Raw genomic sequence first — 21,785 nt, 5'->3', positions numbered from 1 at the left:
AAAGAGTAAAGGGATGGGTTTCTATTTTACTGGCCTTTGAGTTTGCTGTGAACTCTTTTGTTGCCGGTCAGACTTGCAATTCGTTGGGGCCCAGTTCACTCTTCAACGTGTTCCGATTTTCTCTCTTGAGATTTACGTGTCTTCCCTGGGTTCAGTAGCTTGGGAGAAATAGAGAGAGAGAGAGATAGCGGCTTCCTTGATCCAGGTTCCAGTTCAAACTGCCTTTTGTCATTCTCTGTGGTACAATTAAAAAAAAAAACAGGTTGCCCAGCAGATTAGTCATATGACTAGCTGGTTAGACCACTTCTGTTTTTGGATTCTGCCATCTTAGCAGTCATCCTGGAATGTGATCTTCCTCACTGTCAATGTCTGGTGATCACAGCTCATTTTGGCTTAAGTGGACCCAGGGAATAGTCCTTTGTCTCTCCAAGCACTGTCTGTTAGTATGCAAATGTTTTTCCAGCCAAGTGTCTGGTGATTTTTTTTTTGAACAAGTCCTTCTTCACTCCAGCAACAGTTTAAAATCAAAGTTCATATTGCAAAATTAATATGCCTCATTCTTGGCAGGTGGGGGTCTGCATGACAGTTTGGTTTGAAGAAGTTCTCTACATTTACCTTTTAGAAGCATACAAAGGGTCCTGAATCTTAGTAAAGGACACTACGAAGGTATGAGGCGCGAGTTGGCTATGATGGATTGGGAAACGTTACTTAAAGGGATGACGGTGGATAGGCAATGGCAAACATTTAAAGAGCACATGATGAACTGCAACAATTGTTTATCCCTGTCTGCCGCAAAAGTAAAACGGGAAAGTTAGCCAAACCATGGCTTACAAGGGAAACTAGAGATAGCATTAGATCCAAGGAAGAGGCATATAAATTCACCAGAAAACAACAACAGACCTGAGGATTGGGAGCAGTTTAGAATTCAGCAAAGGAGGACCAAGGGATTGATGAAGAAGGGGAAAATAGAGTACGAGAGCAAGCTTGTGGGGAAGATAAAAACTGACTGTAAAAGTTTCTATAGGTATGTGAAGAGAAAAAGATTGGTGAAGACAAATGTAGGTCTCTTACAGTCAGAACCAGTGGAATTTATTATGGGGAATAAAGAAATGGCTGACCAACTAAATGCATTATTTGGTTCTGTCTTCACAAAGGAGGACACAAATATCATACCAGAAATGTTGGGGAACACAGGGCTTGGGGAGAGGGAGGAACTGAAAGAAATCAGTATTATTGGAGAAGTGGTGTTGGGGAAATTAATGGGATTGAAGGCCGATAAATCCCCAGGGCCTGATGGTCTGCATCCCAGAGTACTTAAGGAAGTGGCCCTAGAAATAATGGATGCATTGGTGGTCATCTTCCAAGATTCTATAGACTCTGGAGTTCCTACAGATTGGAGGGTAGCTAATGTAATCCCACTATTTAAAAAGGGAGGTAGAGAGAAAACAGGAAATTATAGACCAGTCTAGTAATGGGTACTGGGGAAACCAGTAGTGGGGAAAATTCTAGAGTCCATTATCAAAGATTTTATAGCAGAGCACTTGGAGAACAGTGGTAGAATTGGACAGAGTCAGCATGGATTGACGAAAGGGAAATCATGCTCGACAAATCTACTAGAATTCTTCGAGGATGTAACTAGTAGAGTTGATGAGGGGGAGCCAGTGGATGTGGTTTATTTGGACTTTCAGAAGACTTTCGACAAAGTCCCACATAAGAGATTAGTGTGTAAAATTAAAGCACATGGGATTGGGTGTAGTGTATTGCAATGGATAGAAAATTGGTTGGCAGACAGGAAGCAAAGAGTAGGAATAAACGTGTCTTTTTCCAAATGGCAGGCAGTAACTAGTGGGGTACCGCAGGGATTGGTGCTAGGACCCCAGCTATTCGCAATATATATTAATTGTCCTAGGCTCAACCATCTTCAGCTGCTTAATCAATGACCTTCCTTCAATCATAAGGTCAGAAGTGGGGATGTTCGCTGATGATTTTAAATGTTCAGCAACATTCGTGACTCCTCAGATACTGAAGCAGTCCGTGTAGAAATGCAGCAAGACCTGGACAATATCCAGCCTTGGGCTGACAAGTGGCAAGTAACATTAGCGCCACACAAGTGCCTGGCAATGACCATCTCCAGCAAGAGGGAATCTAACCATCTCCCCTTGATATTCAATGGCATTACCTTCGCTGAATCCCTCACTATCAACATCCTGGGGGCTACCATTGACCAGAAACTGAACTGGAGTAGCCATATAAATATTGTGGCTACGAGAGCAGGTCAGAGGCTAGGAATCCTGAGGCGAGTAACTCACCTCCTGACTCCCCAAAGACTGTCCACCATCTACAAGGCACAAGTCAGGAGTGTGATGGAATACTCTCCACTTGCCTGGATGGGTGCAGCTCCAACAACAGTCAAGAAGCTCGACCCCATCCAGGACAAAGCAGCCCACTTGATTGGCACCCCATCTACAAACATTCACTCCCTCCACCACCGACACACTGTGGCAGCAGTGTGTACCATCTACAAGATGAACTGCAGCAACGCACCAAGGCTCCTTAGACAGCACCTTTCAAACCCGCGACCTCTACCACCTCGATGAACAAGGGCAGCAAATACATGGGAACACCACCACCTGCAGTTCCCCTCCAAGTCACACATCATCCTGACTTGGAACTATATCGCCGTTCCTTCACTGTCGCTGGGTCAAAATCCTGGAACTCCCTTCCTAACAGCACTGTGGGTATACCTACCCCAAATGGACTGCAGCAGTTCAAGAAGGCAGCTCAGCACCACCTTCTCAAGGACAATTAGGGATGGGCAATAAATGCTGGCCTAGCCGACATCCCATGAATGAGCAAAGAACAGTACAGCACAGGAACAGGCCATTCGGCCCTCCAAGCCTGCACCGATCTTGATGCCTGCCTCAACTAACACCTTCTGCACTTCCGGGGCCCATATCCCTCTATTCCCATCCTATTCATATATTTGTCAAGATGTCTCTTAAACGTCGCTATCATATCTGCTTCCACCACCTTCCCTGGCAGCAAGTTCCAGGCACTCACCACCCTCTGTGTAAAAAACTTGCCCCGCACATCCCCTCTAAACTTTGCCCCTCGCACCTTAAACCTTTGTCCCCTAGACTCTTTCACCCTGGGAAAAAGCTTCTGACTATCCACTCTGTCCATGCCGCTTATAACTTTGTAAACCTCGATCATGTCGCCCCTCCACCTCCGTCGTTCCAGTGAAAACAATCCGGGTTTATCCAACCTCTCCTCATAGCTAATGCCCTCCAGACCAGGCAACATCCTGGTAAACCTCTTCTGTACCCTCTCCAAAGCCTCCACGTCCTTCTGGTAGTGTGGCGACCAGAATTGCACACAATATTCTAAGTGTGGCCTAACTAAAGTTCTGTACAGCTGCAGCATGACTTGCCTATTTTTATACTCTCTGCCCCAACCAATGAAGGTAAGCATGCCGTATGCCTTCTTGACTACCTTATCCACCTGCGTTGCCACTTTCAGTGACCTGTGGACCTGTACGCCCAGATCTCTCTGCCTGTCAATACTCCTAAGGGTTCTGCCATTTATTGTATACCTCCCACCTGCATTAGACCTTCCAAAATGCATTACCTCACATTTGTCCGGATTAAACTCCATCTGCCATTTCACCGCCCAAGTCTCCAACCGATCTATATCCTGCTGTATCCTCTGACAATCCTCATCACTATCCGTAACTCCACCAACCTTTGTGTTGTCCGCAAACTTACTCATCAGTATCGGAATGAATAAATTTTTAAAAAAGAGGCTGCCAATATCCCTTTAACAAATCTGTTTTTGTAAGAAACGTGGCACTGCCCACTCTATCAATATAGTCTTCCAAGCAAGGAATTGGGTAGGAGTCTGCCTTTGTTACTGCATTTACCTTTCTGTAGTCTATGCAGAATCTAATTGAACCGTCAGGTTTAGGCACTAATACTACTAGCGAACTCCAGCTGCTTTGACTGGTTTCAATTAGGCACTTTTCCAACATTTACTGGGTTCTGCTTTTACCTGAGACTGTTTCACTGGACTTAAGCAGTAAGAATGCTGTTTTATAGGAAAGATTCCCCTCTATCCACAACATGTGTGGCTAAGGTTGTATATCCTGGCTTATCCCTACAGGCTCTTTTAAATGCTGTGAATATTCTGGTTAGGTCTTCTCGTTGTTCTGCAGCTAAACATGAATGCATAGAACCACAGGACATATAGAAAAGTTATGGCACAGAGGAGGCCATTCAGCCCATCATCGCTGCACCAGCTGAAAAAACTAGCCACCAATCTAATCCCACCTTCCAGCACTTGGTCTGTATCCTTGCAGGTTGCAGCACTTCGGGTTCATGTCCAGGTACCTTTTCGTGTCCAATCTTCCTAGCTGTTCAGTATTAGCTAACTGGATAATCGGAGGTTCAATTTGAGAATTATCCAGGCCTCCTTCTGCTTCATCCTCACTGTCCTTTTCCTTCTCAACAGTCCCCATTATCTGACATACATGTTCTTGCTTATCCTCCTCCCGGCAATGATATAGTTTCAACATATTGATATGATACAGCCAATTCTTTTTCCAGCGGTCTGGGGTGTCAATCAAATAATTTATTCACCAATTCTTTTGGCTATTTTATACGGACCACTGAACCGTGCTTTCAGCTGTTCACCCTGTATAAGCAGTAATACTAACACCACATACCCTGGTTGAAATGTTCGGGTCTTGGCATGCTTGTCTGCCCATTTCTTCATGGTTGTTTGGGAAGCTCTCAGGTGTTCCTGAGACACTTTGAAAGCTCTCATGAGCCGCTCCTGGAACACAGATACATAATCTAATACAGAAGATTCGTCCCTCTGTCCTAAAAACTTTTCTTTAAATAGTTTGAGAGGATCTCATCTCATGCCCATAAACTAATTCAAAAAGACTAAAACTGGTAGACTCATTAGGTGAATCCCTAGTGTCAAACAAAAGAAATTCTGGCCCTTTATCCCAATTCCCTGATCATCATTTTGAGGGTCTGATGGTACCTTTCTAAAGCTCCCTGTGTCTGTGGGTGGTTTGCTGAAGACTTTAACTGTGTTGTACCCAGATTACTCATAACTTCCTGAAAAATTTTAGACATAAACTTGGAACCTTGATCCGACTGAATTTCAATCAGTAATCCATATCTCGTGAAGAACTGGGTTAACATCTCTCTCACTACCTGAGCAGAAATTGTTCTCAAGGGAATGGCCTCTGGGAACTGAGTAACCATATCATAGAAACATAGAAATTAGGAGCAGGAGTAGGCTATTCGGCCCTTCGGCCCTGCTCCGCCATTCAAAAAAGATCATGGCTGATCGTCTAATTCAGTACCCTGTTCCCACTTTCTCCCCATATCCCTTGATCCCTTTGGCATTAAGAAATATATCTATCTCCTTCTTGAATATATTTAATGACTTGGCCTCCACTGCCTTCTGTGGTAGAGAATTCCACAGGTTCACCACCCTCTGAGTGAAGAAATTTCTCTTCATCTCGGTTCTAAATGGCATACCCCGTATCCTGAGACTGTGACCCCTGGTTCGGGACTCCCCAGTCGTCGGGAACATCCTCCCTGCATCGAGTCTGTCTAGTCCTGTTAGAATTTTATAGGTTTTTATAAGATCCCCTCATTCTTTTAAACTCTAGTGAATATAGGCCTAGTTGACCCAATCTCTCCTCATACATCAATCCTGCCATCCCAGGAATCAGCCGAGTAAATCTTCTTTGCACTTCCTCCATGACAAGAACATCCTCAGATAAGGAAGCCAAAACTGCACACAATATTCCAGATGTGGTCTCACCAAGGCTCTGTTTAACTGTAGTAAGACATCCTTGCTCCTGTACTCAAATCCTCTTGCAATGAAGGCCAACCTACCATTTACTTTCCTAACTGCTTACTGCACCTGAATGCTTGCTTTCAACGACTGGTGTACAAGGACACCCAGGTCTCGTTGTACCTCCCCCTTTCCCAATCTATCACCATTCAGATAATAATCTGCCTTTCTGTTTTTACAACCAAAGTGGATAACCTCACATTTATCCATGTTTTACTGCATCTGCCATGCATTTGCCCACTCACCTAACTTGTCCAAATCACATTGGCGCCTCTTTGCATCCTCATCACGGCTCACATTCCCCCCCCCACAACCCCAGCTTTGAGTCGTCTGCAAACTTGGAAATGTTACATTTAGTTCCCCCAAGTCATTCATATATATTGTGAATAGCTGGGGCCCAAGCACTGCTCCCTGTGATACCCCACTAGTCACTGCCTGCCACCCAGAAAAAGACCCGTTTATTCCTACTCTCTGTTTTCTGTCTGTCAACCAATTCTCAATCCATGCCAGTATATTACCCCCAATCCCATGTGCTTTAATTTTGCACACTAACCTCTTATGTGGGACCTTATCAAAAGCCTTCTGAAAATCCAAATACACCACATCCACTGGTTCTCCCTTATCTATTCTACTAGTTCCATCCTCAAAAACTCCAGTAGATTTGTTAAGCATAATTTCCCTTTCGTAAACCCATACTGACTTTGTCCAATCCCATTTATGCTTTCCAGGTGTTCTGCTATCACATCCTTTATAATAGACTCTGGCATTTTCCCCACTACTGATATAAGGCTCACTGGTCTGTAATTCCCTGTTTTTATCTCCCTTTTTTAAATAGTGGGGTTACATTTGCCACCCTCCAATCTGTAGGAACTGCTCCAGAGTCTATAGAATTTTGGAAGATGATCACCAATGCATCCACTATTTTTAGGGCCACTTCCTTTAGTACTCTGGGATGTAGATTATCAGGCCCTGGGGATTTGTCAGCCTTTAACCCCATTAATTTCCCTAGCACTATTTTTTTTACTATTACTGATTTCCTTCAGTTCCTCCCTCTCATTAGACCCTTGGTTCCCTAACATTTCTGGGAGGTTATTTGTGAAGACAGAACCAAATCCACAATCCATATTAGTGAGTATATTATTGGTGTCCCACTTTTGTTTTCAGTAAAGGTCCTACACAGTCTACCAACACCTTACTAAATGGTTCCCCAAAAACTGGTATGGGAATTTGAGGTGCCGGTTTTATGGCGCGTTGCGGTTTTCCCACAATCTGACATGTATGGGATGTTTTACAAAACTGCACCACGTCCTCGGAAAGACCTGGCCAGTAGTAGTGTCAACCTATATGTGATTTGGTCTTCCGGATCCCCACATGATCCGCCATAGAAATTTCATGCGCTATCCTTAATATTTCTCAGTGATACTTTGGCGGTACCACTATCTGATGAACAACCATCTATCCTTTGTCCACAGGTCTGTGAGGAGGTCTCCATTTCTTTATCAGAATCCCATCTTTAATATAATAGTCTTCTGGAACTCCTTTTGCCTCAACTTCTGTTAGAGCTGATTGTGCCACTTTATTTAACTCTGGATCAGTTTGCTGAGCTGTGATCAGAGAAGACTTGCTGAACATTTTCTTCAGATCAGCCAAATCCCCAAAGAAAGTTTCAGATATTCGACTATTTGTCTGTGGTGCTAATTTTAGCTCCCATAATGGAACTTGTTTAACCATTCCTCAGTTCACTAAACATTAAGGACAAATTCCTGGAACCTGTTCCTGCAACTGTTCTTTCTCTTTACCTTCACCTGGTTTTTCCGTGACTACTGGAGAAGTTACTACCTTCGTTCTGGCCAAATCATTCCCCAGGAATAGGTCAACTCCATCTACAGGCAAACTATGTAGAACTCCTACAGTTAATATTCCAGACATTAGGTCACACTCGAGGTGCACTTGATACAAAGGTACATGTATATACTCCCCGCCAATACCATTCACTAAAACTTCAGCATTCAATGTGCTCTCTGGCAGAAAGGCCATGCCTTTCCCCAACAAAAGAGTTGGGTGGCTCCTGTATCCCTAAGTATAATTATAGGTTTACCTGCCTCACTTGAGGGATAAGGAGTTACTTTTCCTTTTGACAAGAATTCCCTATAACTCTCAGCTATCTTGTTCACGTTCCCCGCACTCACAGCGGTTTTTGTACTTGCCCTAACAGCTGCAGTCAGAGTTACGGCCTGATCTGTCGGACTCCTAGTCAGGATCCTTTCTCTGCATTGGCCTTGTGCACCCCAATAAATCCCATGGGTTTACCCCGCAACCTCCAGCATTCTGCACGAAGGTGTCCCACCTTGTGACAATGTAACACTTAGGCTTTCAGACATCACTTCCACCCTCAGCACCTTCCTGTCTGGCCTGAGGAGGAGATCCTAGGGCGTTCCCTGCTGGCCCTTCTTGTCCCTGGCGACTTGCCTTCCTTTCACCCTCCCACCTTGCATCCTTCTTGGCTTTCTGGGTGTGATGGGAAAAGGGTTTGGGCTTATAAATAAGATCGTAATCATCAGCGATCTCAGCTGCCTATCTGACTGTTGAAACCTTCTGGTTCTCTACATGGGTTCTTATTAACGGAGGAAGTGAATTTTTAAATTCTTCCAGGAGAATTAGTGATGAATGGTGCCTGTGACCAGTGGTGTACCACAGGGATCGGTGTTGGGACCCTTGCTGTTTGTAGTGTACATTAATGATATTCTTTCTTTTGGGCCTCCTTATCTCGAGAGACAATGGATACGCGCCTGGAGGTGGTCAGTGGTTTGTGAAGCAGCGCCTGGAGTGGCTATAAAGGCCAATTCTGGAGTGACAGGCTCTTCCACAGGTGCTGCAGAGAAATTTGTTTGTTGGGGCTGTTGCACAGTTGGCTCTCCCCTTGCGCCTCTGTCTTTTTTCCTGCCAACTACTAAGTCTCTTCGACTCGCCACAATTTAGCCCTGTCTTTATGGCTGCCCGCCAGCTCTGGCGAATGCTGGCAACTGACTCCCACGACTTGTGATCAATGTCACACGATTTCATGTCGCGTTTGCAGACGTCTTTATAACGGAGACATGGACGGCCGGTGGGTCTGATACCAGTGGCGAGCTCGCTGTACAATGTGTCTTTGGGGATCCTGCCATCTTCCATGCGGCTCACATGGCCAAGCCATCTCAAGCGCCGCTGACTCAGTAGTGTGTATAAGCTGGGGGTGTTGGCCGCTTCAAGGACTTCTGTGTTGGAGATATAGTCCTGCCACCTGATGCCAAGTATTCTCCGAAGGCAGCGAAGATGGAATGAATTGAGACGTCGCTCTTGGCTGGCATACGTTGTCCAGGTCTCGCTGCCGTAGAGCAAGGTACTGAGGACACAGGCCTGATACACTCGGACTTTTGTGTTCTAATGATATAGACATAAATATAGGAGGTATGATCAGTAAGTTTGCAGATGACATGAAAATTGGTGGTCTTGTAAATAGTGTGGGGGAAAGCCTTAGATTACAGGATGATATAGATGGGCTGGTAAGATGGGTGGAGCTGTGGCAAATGGAATTTAATCCTGAGAAGTTTGAGGTGATGCATTTTGGGAGGACTAACAAGGCAAGGGAATGTACAACGGATGGTCGGACCCTAGGAAGTACAGAGGGACCTTGGTGTACTTGTACATAGATCACTGAAGGCAGCAGCACAGGTAGATAAGGTGGTTAGGAAGGCATATGGGATACTTGCCTTTATTAGCCGAGGCATAGAATATAAGAGCAGGGAGGTTATGATGGAGCTGTATAAAACGCTAGTTAGGCCACAGCTGGAATACTGTGTACAGTTCTGGTCACCACACTATAGGAAGGATGTGATTGTTCTGGAGAGGGTGCAGAGGAGATTCACCAGGATGTTACCTGGGCTGGAGCATTTCAGCTATGAAGAAGGACTGGATAGGCTAGGGTTGTTTTCCTTAGAGCAGAGAAGGCTGAGGAGGGAACCTGATTGAGGTATATAAAATTATGAGGGGCATTGATAGGTTAGATAGGAAGAAACTCTTTCCCTTAGCAGAGAGGTCAATAACCAGAGGGCGTAGATTTAAGGTAAGGGGCAGGAGATTTAGAGGAAATTTGAGGAAAGATTTTTTTCACCCAGAGGGTGGTTGGAATCTGGAACACACTGCCTGAAGTGGTGGTAGAGGCAGGAACCCTCACAACATTTAAGAAGTATATAGATGAGCACTTGAAACGCCATAGCATACAAGGCTACGGGCCAAGTGCTGGAAAATGGGATTAGAATAGTTAGGTGCTTGATGGCCGGCACAGACATGATGGGCCGAAGGGCCTGTTTCTGTGCTGTATAACTCTATGACTCTATTGAGGAGTTGAGGAAAATGGTTGAGCAGTGTGGGATCACTGTATGTGGCAAGGTTAGGAAGTCTGAACTCCTAAGGCTCGTGGCCAACCATTTTTCCCTTGAATCCAAAGAAGCGGAAACAGTGTTCGAAGTAGACCCAGACAGGGTACTGCTAGCAAAGATACAATTGGAGCAGAGGAAACTTGATTTATAAAACAGGAAAAGAGAAAGAGAAAAGGAGAGACAGGAAAAAGAACGAGGCAGGAGAGGGAGAAAGAGAGAGCTTTCCAGAAGGAGCGTGAAAAAATGAAAGGCAAGAGAGGGAGAAAAAGAAGCTGCCAGAAAGAATGCAAAGAAGTAGAGTTGAAGCAGCTTGAGTTAACTCGGGGGTGACAGAGTAACCCCAGTTAAAGCATCAAGTTGTGAACTGACCAAAAATGCTATCCTTGGGGACATATGAATTAGTACCCGAAGCCTATCGCCAAAAGTTTAGAACCCTCAAAAAGCAAGCTAATCAAACTTATCTGGAGTTTGAAAGAAGTAAGCAGCTGGCTTTTGACCAGTGGCTGAGGGCTTTAAAAATACAGCTCAGCTATGAGACTCTCAGAGAAGTAATCCTGTTAGAGGAATTTAAAAACTCTCTCCCACCCTCAATAAAGACCCATGTAGAGGAGCAGCGGGTTCAGGGAGCCTGGCAAGCGGTCGCTCTGGCTGATGAGTTTGCTTTAATTTATAAGTCAGTTTCCCAGGGGAGAACCTACCCTAGTCGCCCCCATAAATCCGAAAAGGACAAAGGGTGGGAAGGTGATCTCCACCCAGGCAGTCCTGGAAGAGAAAGGAAAGCAGGAGACACAGGGGGCCTCCTGCAGCCAAAAAGGAAGGTGCTGTGAGCAAGAGTGAGACCAGGAGACCCGTGTGCTTCCATTGTAATAAAGCAGGGCATTTAAAAGCTGACTGTTGGAAACTAAAGGGGAAACTGGTAGGGTTAACCAGGGCACACCCACTCAGTGAAGACGGGACCCAATGGAAAGCACAGCAGAACAAGCTGTGGCTTTAACTGTAGTAAGAGTGCAACCCAGGAAGCTTACAATGGCCAGTGCAGGAAACTTTGATAGGATTCCTGAGGGTTATTAAGGTTTTGTGTCTGAAGGGAAAGTAACCCCATATCCCTCGAGTGGGCCAAGCAAGCCCACAGTGATTCTCAGGGACACAAGATCCCTTTCACTGGGAGAAGGGCTGACCTTTTCCCCAGAGAGCGCCGTGAACACCAGAATGGTGGTGAATGGTTTTGGAGGTCAGTGTATGTCTGTACCTGTACACCGGGTGCACCTGGAGTGCGACCTAGTTTCGGGACCTGTGACCGTAGGGATTGTCCCTAGTTTGCCTGTGGACGGGGTTGACCTGCTCCTAGGTAATGATCTAGTGGGGGTGAAGGTGGTAGTCCCCCCCCCCCCCCCCAGTAGTGAAAGAAAGACCGCAGGAGGTCAGAGAGACAGGGCAGTGGTGGGAGACGGACCCCTGCAGAGTCCCTGAATGTGTAGTGGATCAGACCATGATCAAACCAGCTCCCCCAGAGGAGACTACATTGACACTACAGGCAGATGACCATGAGGTCTGTCTGTCCGAGACTTTCTTTGGAAAGTTAGGAGACCCAGGGAATTAATTAAATGGATTTTCTCTCGCTTAGGCTCAGCGAGCCGACCCAGTATTGCGAGAGTTAGCACAGGCTGCCCAGTCTGAAAGTGAAGCAGAGGGAGTCCCTGATTGCTACTATTTAAAGAATGAGGTACTGAAGAGAAAATGGAGTTCTCCTCACAGACCTGAGAGCAAGGAGTGGACAGTAATTCTCCGGTTAGTGGTGTCACAGAGGTACCGGGGAGAAATATTAAGAAGGGCCCACGAGACTACAGTAGCTGTACATGCCGGTATACGAAAGACCAAAGCCCGCATAAGACAGCAGTTTGACTGGTCAAAACTCCACAAAGATGTGGTGGAGTACTGCAGGAGTTCCCACATGTGCCAGGTTGAGGGGAAATCCCAATCTACAGTGAAACCTACACCCCTAAGTCCTGTATCGGTGTTAGGAGGACCCTCCAGCAGAGGGCTGGTGAACTGTAAGGGACCCCCGCCGAGATAAAAGGGGACAGGCAGACAGACACACGACTGACAAAAGTTTAGAAAGCGAAGCGGAAAAAGTGACCAAGAGGGCAAGTTAAAGGAAGTCCGGGAGGAATCCCAGATGAAAACCCCTACTGTCCGGTTAGCCAACTCCGCAAAATATGAAAAGTTAGACCCCACATCCTCCTACGTAAATGCAGACTCTAGAAGCACCCCACCAGAGTTGCTAACCATTTACAGGAACCAGCAGAAGCAAAGAGAGACCTGCTAGGGAGCACAGAAACCATGAGGGTGATGCCTCACACAATTAAAGTTTCACTGGAGAGTGCAGTCGAGTGTGCACAAATACCTACAGGCAGGGGTGTCCCAGAGAACAAAGGGGAGATTAACAAAGAATCCCCCCCCACAGTCAGAGAAAAAGGGAACCACCCATCCCCTTAAATCAAAAGCCTTTGCATGACTCAGCAAAGCACTGAAAGAGAGTTACGGATAGACCCACCCACAACTAACTCTCCTGAAAAAAAATCTCCTCAACAGGAACCAAAACCCTAAACAGTCATGGCAGTGGGAAAACTGAAGAAAAATTTCCCCAAAGAACCACAAAAAGGGGAAATTAAAGCAGCACTGGCACCCAGAAAAGACAATTTTAATTATCTTTAAGATTGATGAATGAATGGGAATGAATGAGAAAAATGCATGGCTTTGTGCATCATATATATATTTTTCTCAGCCCTTTTAATGAAATGTGCCTTTTTTTCAAATCGCATTTCATTCCCCTGGGTGTGGAGGTGTCATACAGGCCCCCACCTGCCAATCATGAGGCACATTAATTTCGCTACATGGACATTAAACTTCAAATTGTTGCTGGGAAGCAGAGAAGGCCTGTTACAAGGAATTACCAGGCCCCTGGCTGGAAAGACATTTTTGCATATTAGCAGACAGTGTTGGAACAAAGGAGCTATCACCTGCTCCCAATGCACATAACAGACATGGTCAGACCAGTTTAATCACATGACTAACTGGCTGTTGCAGAGTTTGAACTGAGAGTTTTAAATTGGAGAAAGTGTTTGAAGACAGGAAGCTCATGGCTCCTGGACTGAAGCAGACCTCCTCTCCTCCTGTCTGCTCCCATCTTTTTCTCACCAGCTTTGGAATCCATTGAAGACAGATGAACCCCAAGAGAGAAAAGTCTCCTACAATGAACAAGGTTTAAAAGAATACTGGGCCCCAACGAAAAGCAAGCATTACCTACAAGCTCGAAGAAATGTAACAGCTCTTCAGATATTGCCTCAAACCTTTCCATTTTATTTCTTTCTTCGACTCTTTACTGTCCCTATCTGCATGTGTATATCACGTATCCATTCTAGCATTGGCGCGTTATGTATCCGTAGACATTAACCGAATTAGTGTTTAAGTTTAATAAAATTTCACCTTTCTTCTTTAAAGCTAAGAAAGCCTGTTTGTGCTTATTTCTTTACCTTATGATTGGAAAGCGGTGAACCAGGATTCACCAAGGGGGAGCTAAAAACACAGTATGTTTAAACAATTAAACCCTGTTACAGTAAGAGTAGTTGAAGACTGAGAGGGAACCATAGACCCCTTTCTCACCTGATCATAACACTATTGATTTTCCAATCTTCCTCCTGCAACCCCCCCCCCCCCCTTGACCCCCCCCTGCCCCCCTCCCCCGTACAGCTAAGCCACTCGTGGTGCCATGGACTTGGCTCTTGCTGCACTCCCCATTGGAACCATCACCCTCGCCAGTACTCTGTTTGGTGAGTGATGCACTCAGGGGACTCCTGCAGTACTTCCCTGGTCCTCCTTGACTGTCTGGTGGTCACCCATTCCCTCTCTGTCTGTACACCCTTAAGCTGCAGGGTGACCACTTCCGGAAACATGCTATGCATGAAGCCTTCAGCTTCATGGATACACCGCAGTGACACCAGCTGATGCTCAAGCTCCGAAACTTGGAAGTTGAGCTCTTCCAGCTGATACCACCTCCTGCACATGTGATTGTCCAGGACATGAAAAGCATCCTGGAGTTCCACATGGAACAAGATGTGCATTCCACAGGTCTGAGGTCCCCTGCCATGCCTCTATTTATTAGACTAACTAAACAATAGAAAAAACTAAAGACTTATTAAGGACTTTTATACGAAAAGGCTCACCAGCTACTCACCAATCAGCACCTTCGCCTATGATGACATCTCTTTGAATGTGTGTTTTCTTTACCTTGCCGCCGTTTGTTTGCACTTCCTCTGCTCTGCTACTCTGCCCACCAACTCATTCAGATCTGACGTCCTTACCTCTGGGCTCTCTCATTCCCTCTATGAAGTCATCTCTCATTCATAACCTTTCAAGATTGGAAAGCTCGCATTTCCTTGGTCTTTCCTTGTAACTCTGGCATGAGCATTGCTCTGCCATGCAAAAATACATAAGGAATTGGAGAAGGAGAAGACCATTCGGCCCATCGAACCTGCTGCCCCATTCAATAAGATCATAGCTGTTCTTCTACCTCAACTCCACTCACCCATCCGATCTCTGTACACATCAGCTCCAGTGTTCAGATATGAACCCATCCAGGCTCAGAACTCAAGGGAGCCAGCAATGCAGCAAGTGCAGCCTCAACACTCCAGATAAAGTGAGGTCAGCTCTTGATCCTGTTGCCATCAGCAGCCATATTGGTCAGGCAGATGCATTGAAGACACACATTGTGTTATTATCCCCATAGTGTGGTCTGATCAGAGCAGTTAATGACCTTGGCTGTACAGTTTGATATTCCACTTGTATTTTGAGGTCAGGACTTTATCAATAGAAATGTCAGGACCTGTTATTAACCCCTGGATTTTCTCTTTGTTCCCTACTCGGAAGCTCTGTGTGACTTGCCCTGTGCAAATAGAGGGAGATGCATCGCACCCAATACCTGCCAATGTCCGTCTGACTACACGGGTAAACAATGTCTCAAAGGTATGTGACACACAGAGACTTTTTTACATGACATGTCCCAAAGGGAACCAGACCATTATCAGGATAGGTGCATATAGATTTTTGAGTAGAATAAGCTAGTTGCCATTATACTGAATGATGTAACATTGATCAAGAATATGCTATAGTTCCCAGGATACAATACACTTCAGAGAGAGGCATAAATGTACAAGACAGATTTTTAATACAGCAGGAAGGTGGGAGTAAAGAAGGAATGTTTATTGTTAAATGATATTCCAGTGTAGATCGGGAATGGGTTCCTTTTGCAATAAAGATCAGAAGCGATAAGATATCAAAGATGCACACAACAAAGACACAGTGGCGCAGTGGTTAGCACCGCAGCCTCACAGCTCCAGCGACCCGGGTTCAGTTCTGGGTACTGCCTGTGCGGAGTTTGCAAGTTCTCCCTGTGACCGTGCCGGTTTCCGCCGGGTGCTCCGGTTTCCTCCCACAGCCAAATACTTGCAGGTTGATAGGTAAATTGGCCATTGTAAATTGCCACTAGTATAGGTAGGTGGTAGGAGAATGGTGAGGATGTGATAGGAATATGGGATTAATGCAGGATTAGTATAAATGGGTGGTTGATGGTCGGCACAGACCCAGTGGGCCGAAGGGTCTGATTCAGTGCTATATCTCTAAATTTAAAAAATTAGATTAAAATTAAAGTGTCATGGCTGTATGCACAGACCACACACAAATGCAGTGGAATGTGGTGCCATGCAAAGTCACATATAAAGTAATACAACATCCTGGGTCTTCTTGGGGTTTTTAATCTAGCCTTGCTGATGCTAGTGTAAGCACTCGATGTGACACACTTTGAAGCTCTTGAGGAGTCCTTGTTATATGAGATCATTTGGTACATATATAACTCATCTACACTGTATATAAGGGATACTGTTCTATTAGCACAATAACTCAATTTAATAAACAGCCTTAACCAGATACTCTTGTGTTCAACAGTCCTCAAACTTGTAAATCAAAAAGAATGACAATATTTTATAATATCCCCATATAAGGACAATAGGGATATATGACAATATCCTGTAATACCCCACATACGTGCAATGGCAATATTTGGAAGTTTTCTGTTGTGGCCCTCATAAGGGTAATGGAGAGATAAGACATTGCCCTATGTGAGGGAGTGCAGGATAATGTGGATATAAGACAATATTCTATGATAACCCACACTAATGCAATGGGGGGTAAATGACAATATCATCGAATAACCCCACATAAGGGCAATGGGATATATGACAATATCTTCTATTACCCCACGTATGGGCAATGGAGATACATGGCATCCTACAATAACCTATGTAAAGGTAATGGGCATATCTGATATCATAAAATATCCTATATTACCGCCACAGAAGGGCAATGGGGATATCTTATATAAAGGGTGCAACTGTAATTATGGGTTACTTTAATCTACATTGGGCAAAAAAATTAGCAATAATACTGCAGAGGAGGAATTCCTGGAGTGTGTACGTGATGGTTTTTTGGACCAATACGTTGAGGAACAAACTAGGGAACGGGCCATCCTAGACTGGGTATTGTGTAATGAGAAAGGATTAGTTAACAATCTTGTTGTGCAGGGTCCCTTGGGGAAGAGTGACCATAACATGACAGAATTTATGGCGGCACAGTGGCGCAGTGGTTAGCACCGCAGCCTCACAGCTCCAGGGACCCGGGTTCAATTCTGGGTACTGTCTGTGTGGAGTTTGCAAGTTCTCCCTGTGTCTGCGTGGGTTTTCTCCGGGTGCTCCGGTTTCCTCCCACAGCCAAAAGACTTGCAGGTTGATAGGTAAATTGGCCATTATAAATTGTCACTAGTATAGGTAGGTGGTAGGGAAATATAGGGACAGGTGGGGATGTTTGGTAGGAATATGAGATTAGTGTAGGATTAGTATAAATGGGTGGTTGATGTTCGGCACAGACTCGGTGGGCCGAAGGGCCTGTTTCAGTGCTGTATCTCTAATCTAATCTAAATTCTTCATTAAGATGGAGAGTGAGAGAGTTGATTCCAAGAATCTAAATAAAGGAAACTATGAAGGTATGAGGCGTGATAGATTGGGGGAACGTTACTTAAAGGGTTGACAGTGGATAGGCAATGGCTAGCATTTAAAGAGCGCATGGATGAATTACAACAATTGTTCATTCCTGTCTGGCGCAAAAATAAAACAGGAAGGGTGGCTCAACCGTGGCTTATAAAAGAAATTAGGGATAATATTAGATCCAAGGAGGGGAAATATAAAATGGCCAGAACAAGCAGCAAACCTGAGGATTGGGAGCAGTTTAGAATTCAGCAAAGAAGGACAAAGGGATTGATTAGGAAGGGGAAAATAGAGTACGAGAGTAAGCTTGCAGAGAACATAAAAACTGACTGTAAAAGCTTCTATAGAGAAAAAGATTAGTGAAGACAAATGCTGGTCCCTTACAATCAGAAACAGGGGAATTTATAATGGGAACAAAGAAATGGCAGACCAATTAAATACATACTTTGGTTCTGTTTTCACAAAGGAGGACACAAATTACCTCCCAGAAATGTTGGGGAACATAGGGTCTAGTGAGAAGGAGGAACTGTGTGAAATCAGTATTAGTAGGGAAATGGTGTTGGGGAAATTGATGGGACTGAAGGCCGATAAATCCCAGGGTCTGATAATCTACATCCCAGAGTACTTAAGGAAGTGGCCCTAGAAATAGTGGATCCATTGCCGGTCATTTTTCAAAATTCCATAGACTCTGAAACAGTTCCAATAGATTGGATGGTAGCTAATGTAACCCCATTACTTAAAAAAGGAGGTCGAGAGAAAACAGTAGGAATAAATGGGTCTGTTTCCAAGTGGCAGGCAGTGATTAGTGGGGTACCGCAGGGATCAGTGCTAGGACCCCAGCTATTCACAATATATATTAATGATATAGATGAGGGTATTAAATGTAATATATCCTAGGTTACCGATGACACAAAGCTGGGTGGGAACGTGAGTTGTGAGGAGGACACAGAGACGCTCCAGTGTGATTTCGACAGGTTGAGTGAGTGGGCAAATACACGGCAGATGCAGTATAATGTGGATAAATGTGAGGCTATCCACTTTGGTGGCAAAAACAGAAAGGCAGATTATTATCTGAACCCAGATAGATTGGGAAAGGGGGAAGTGCAGCGAGACCTGGGTGTCCTTGTGCACCAGTCGCTGAAAGTAAGCATGCAGGTGCAGCAGGCAGTTAAGAAGGCAAATGGTATGTTGGCCTTCATAGCGAGAGGATTCGAATACAGGAGCAAGGATGTCTTGCTGCAATTATACAGGGCCTTGGTGAGACCACATCTGGAGTATTGTGTGCAGTTTTGGTCTCCTTATCTGAGGAAGGATGTTCTTGCTATGGAGGGAGTGCAGCGAAGGTTCACCAGACTGATTCCTGGGATGGCAGGACTGACATATGAAGAGAGATTGAGTCGGTTAGGCTCGTATTCGCTGGAGTTTAGAAGAATGAGAGGTGATCTCATAGAAACCTATAAAATTGTAACAGGACTGAACAGACTAGATGCAGGAAGGATGTTCCCGATGGCGGGGGAGTCCAGGACCAGGGGTCACAATCTAAGGATAAGGGGTAAGCCATTTAGGACTGAGGTGAGAAGAGATTTCTTCACCCAGAGAGTGGTGAACCTGTGGAATTCTTTACCACGAAATACAGTTGAGGCCAAATCATTCAATATATTCAAGAAAGAGTTAGATATAGTTGTTAGGGCTAATGAGATCAAGGGATACCGGGAGGAAGCGGGAACAGGTTACTGAGTTTGGAAGATCAGCCATGATCCAACAACAGTCAAGAAGCTCGACACCATCCAGGACAAAGCAGCCCGCTTGATTGACACCCCATCTACAAACATTCACTCCCTCCACCACCGACGCACAATAGCAGCAGTGTGTACCATCTACAAGATGCACTGCAGCAATGCACCAAGGCTCCTTAGACAGCACCTTCCAAACCCACGACCTCTGCCAACTAGAAGGACAAGGGCAGCAAATACATGGGAACACCACCACCTGCAAATTCCCATTCAAATCACAGACCATCCTGACTTGGAACAATATCGCCGTTGCTTCATTGTTGCTGGGTCAAAATCCTGGAACTCCCTTCCTAACAGCACTGTGGGTGTACCTACCCCAAATGGACTGCAATGGTTCAAGAAGGCAGCTCACCACCACCTTCTCAAGGACAATTAGGGATGGGCAATAAATACTGGCCTGGCCAGTGACGCCCACATCCCATGAATGAATAAAAAAAAAGGAGGTATGATCAGTAAGTTTGCAGATGACATGAAAATTGGTGGTGCTGCAAATAGTGAGAGGGACAGCCTTAGATTACAGGACGATATAGATGGGCTGGTAAGATGGGCGGAGCAGTGGCAAATGGAATTTAATCCTGAGAAGTGTGAAGTGATGCATTTTGGGAGGACTAACAAGGCAAGGGAATATACAATGGATGGTAGGATCCTAGGAAGTACAGAGGGTCGGAGGGACCTTGGTGTACTTGTCCATAGATCACTGAAGGCAGCAGCACAGGTAGATAAGGTGGTTAGGAAGGCATATGGGATACTTGCCTTTATTAGCCGAGGCATAGAATATAAGAGCAGGGAACTGGAGCATTTCAGCTATGAAGAGAGACTGAATAGGCGAGGGTTATTCTCCTTCGAGCAGAGAAGTCTGAGAGTGGACCTGATAGAAGTATACAATATTATGAGGGACATTGATAGGTTAGATAGGAAGAAACTTTTTCCCTTAGCAGAGGGATTAATAACCAGGGGGCATAGATTTAAGGTAAGGGGCAGGAGGTTTAGAGGGGATTTGAGGAAAACATTTTTCACCCAGAGGGTGGTTGGAATCTGGAACACACTGCCTGAAGAGGTGGTAGAGGCAGGAACCCTCACAACATTTAAGAAGTATTTAGATGAGCACTTGAAATGCCATAGCATACAAGGCTACGGGCCAAGTGCTGGAAAATGGAATGAGAATAGTTGGGTGCTTGATGGCTGGCACAGATACGATGGGCCGAAGGGCCTGTTTTTGTGCTGTGGAACTCGATCACTCACTGTATTGAACAGTAAGAATGTGGTGTTACTGTTACAGCCAAGTGTACTCCTCCCTGCCAAAACAAAGGAAAGTGCATTGATGTCAACAAGTGTTTCTGCCCGAGAGGTTGGCGGGGAGCCCGCTGCCAGATCGGTAAGGAACCAATCATATGATAATGTTTGAGAAATACTTTTGGTTTTCTTGCTTTGTGTGGGGTTGATGACGTGTGGGCTACTGAGAGACAGAGAGAGGGAGAAAGAGAGAGAGAGAGAGAGACCACGAGACAGTGAGAGTGAGAGACAGTGAGAGTGAGGGAGACTGTGAGAGAGAGAGAAAGTGAGAGAGAAATAGTGAGTGAGTTACTGCGAAATGGAGAGAAAGGCGACAGAACCAAGATGATTGCACAATGTTCAGCACCATTCGTGCCTCCTCAGATACTGAAGCAGTCCGTGTAGAAATGCAGCAAGACCTGGACAATATCCAGGCTTGGGCTGATAAGTGGCAAGTAACATTCGTGCCACACAAGTGCCAGGCAATGACCATCTACAACAAGAGAGAATCTAACCATCTCCCCTTGACATTCAATTACATTACGATTGCTGAATCCCCCACTCTCAACACCCTAGGGGTTACCATTGACCAGAAACTGAACTGGAGTAGCCATATAAATACCGTGGCAACAAGAGCAGGTCAGAGGCTAGGAATCCTGTGGTGAGTAACTCACCTCCTGACTCCCCAAAGCCTGTCCAGCATCTACAAGGCAGAAGTCAGGAGTGTGATGGAATACTCTCCAATTGCCTGGATGGGTGCAGCTCCAACAACACTCAAGAAGCTCGACACCATCCAGGACAAAGCAGCCCACTTGATTGGCACCCCATCCACAAACATTCATTCCCTCCACCACCGACGCACAGTGGCAGCAGTGTGTACCATCTACAAGATGCACTGCAGCAATGCACCAAGGCTCCTTAGACAGCACCTTCCAAACCCGCAACCTCTACCAACTAGAAGGACAAGGGCAGCAGATGCATGGGAACACCACCACCTGCAAGTTCCCCTCCAAGTCACACATCATCCTGACTTGGAACTATATCGCCGTTCCTTCACTGTCGCTGGGTCAAAATCCTGGAACTCTCTTCCTAACAGCACTGTGGGTGTACCTACCCCACATGGACTGCAGTGTTTCAAGAAGGCAGCTCACCACCACCTTCTCAAGGGCAATTAGGGATAAGTAATTAATGCTGTCCCAGTCAGTGATGCCCACTTCCCATGAATGATTTAAAAAAGAACTCCCTCCTCTGGGAGCATTGGTTTGGATTTTGTGCTCAAGTGTCTGGAGTTGGGACAATCTTCAGAGTCAGTGATAAGAGTGCTATGTACTGAA

At 45.4% G+C, this 21,785-nt stretch overlaps 1 protein-coding gene across 2 annotated transcripts in view; it reads left to right on the top strand.

The window, feature by feature from the left end:
- Positions 1 to 21,785, top strand: part of si:ch211-221n20.8 (uncharacterized protein LOC100034409 homolog) — a 234,870-nt gene that overhangs the window by 129,711 nt on the left and 83,374 nt on the right. Inside the window, exons 14-15 of one of the 2 annotated variants that reach the window (XM_068016433.1) lie at positions 15,219 to 15,314; positions 20,459 to 20,554. In XM_068016433.1, the coding sequence (XP_067872534.1) occupies positions 15,219 to 15,314; positions 20,459 to 20,554 (192 nt within the window). The remainder of the gene's footprint in view (positions 1 to 15,218; positions 15,315 to 20,458; positions 20,555 to 21,785) is intronic. The other variant, XM_068016442.1, reaches the window with a different exon arrangement.

The sequence above is a fragment of the Heterodontus francisci genome, chromosome 2 (genome assembly GCF_036365525.1).
Source record: "Heterodontus francisci isolate sHetFra1 chromosome 2, sHetFra1.hap1, whole genome shotgun sequence".
NCBI lineage: Eukaryota > Metazoa > Chordata > Chondrichthyes > Heterodontiformes > Heterodontidae > Heterodontus > Heterodontus francisci.
Note: the sequence above shows the minus strand (reverse complement) of the source record. Positions and strands in the feature narration are given on the sequence as shown.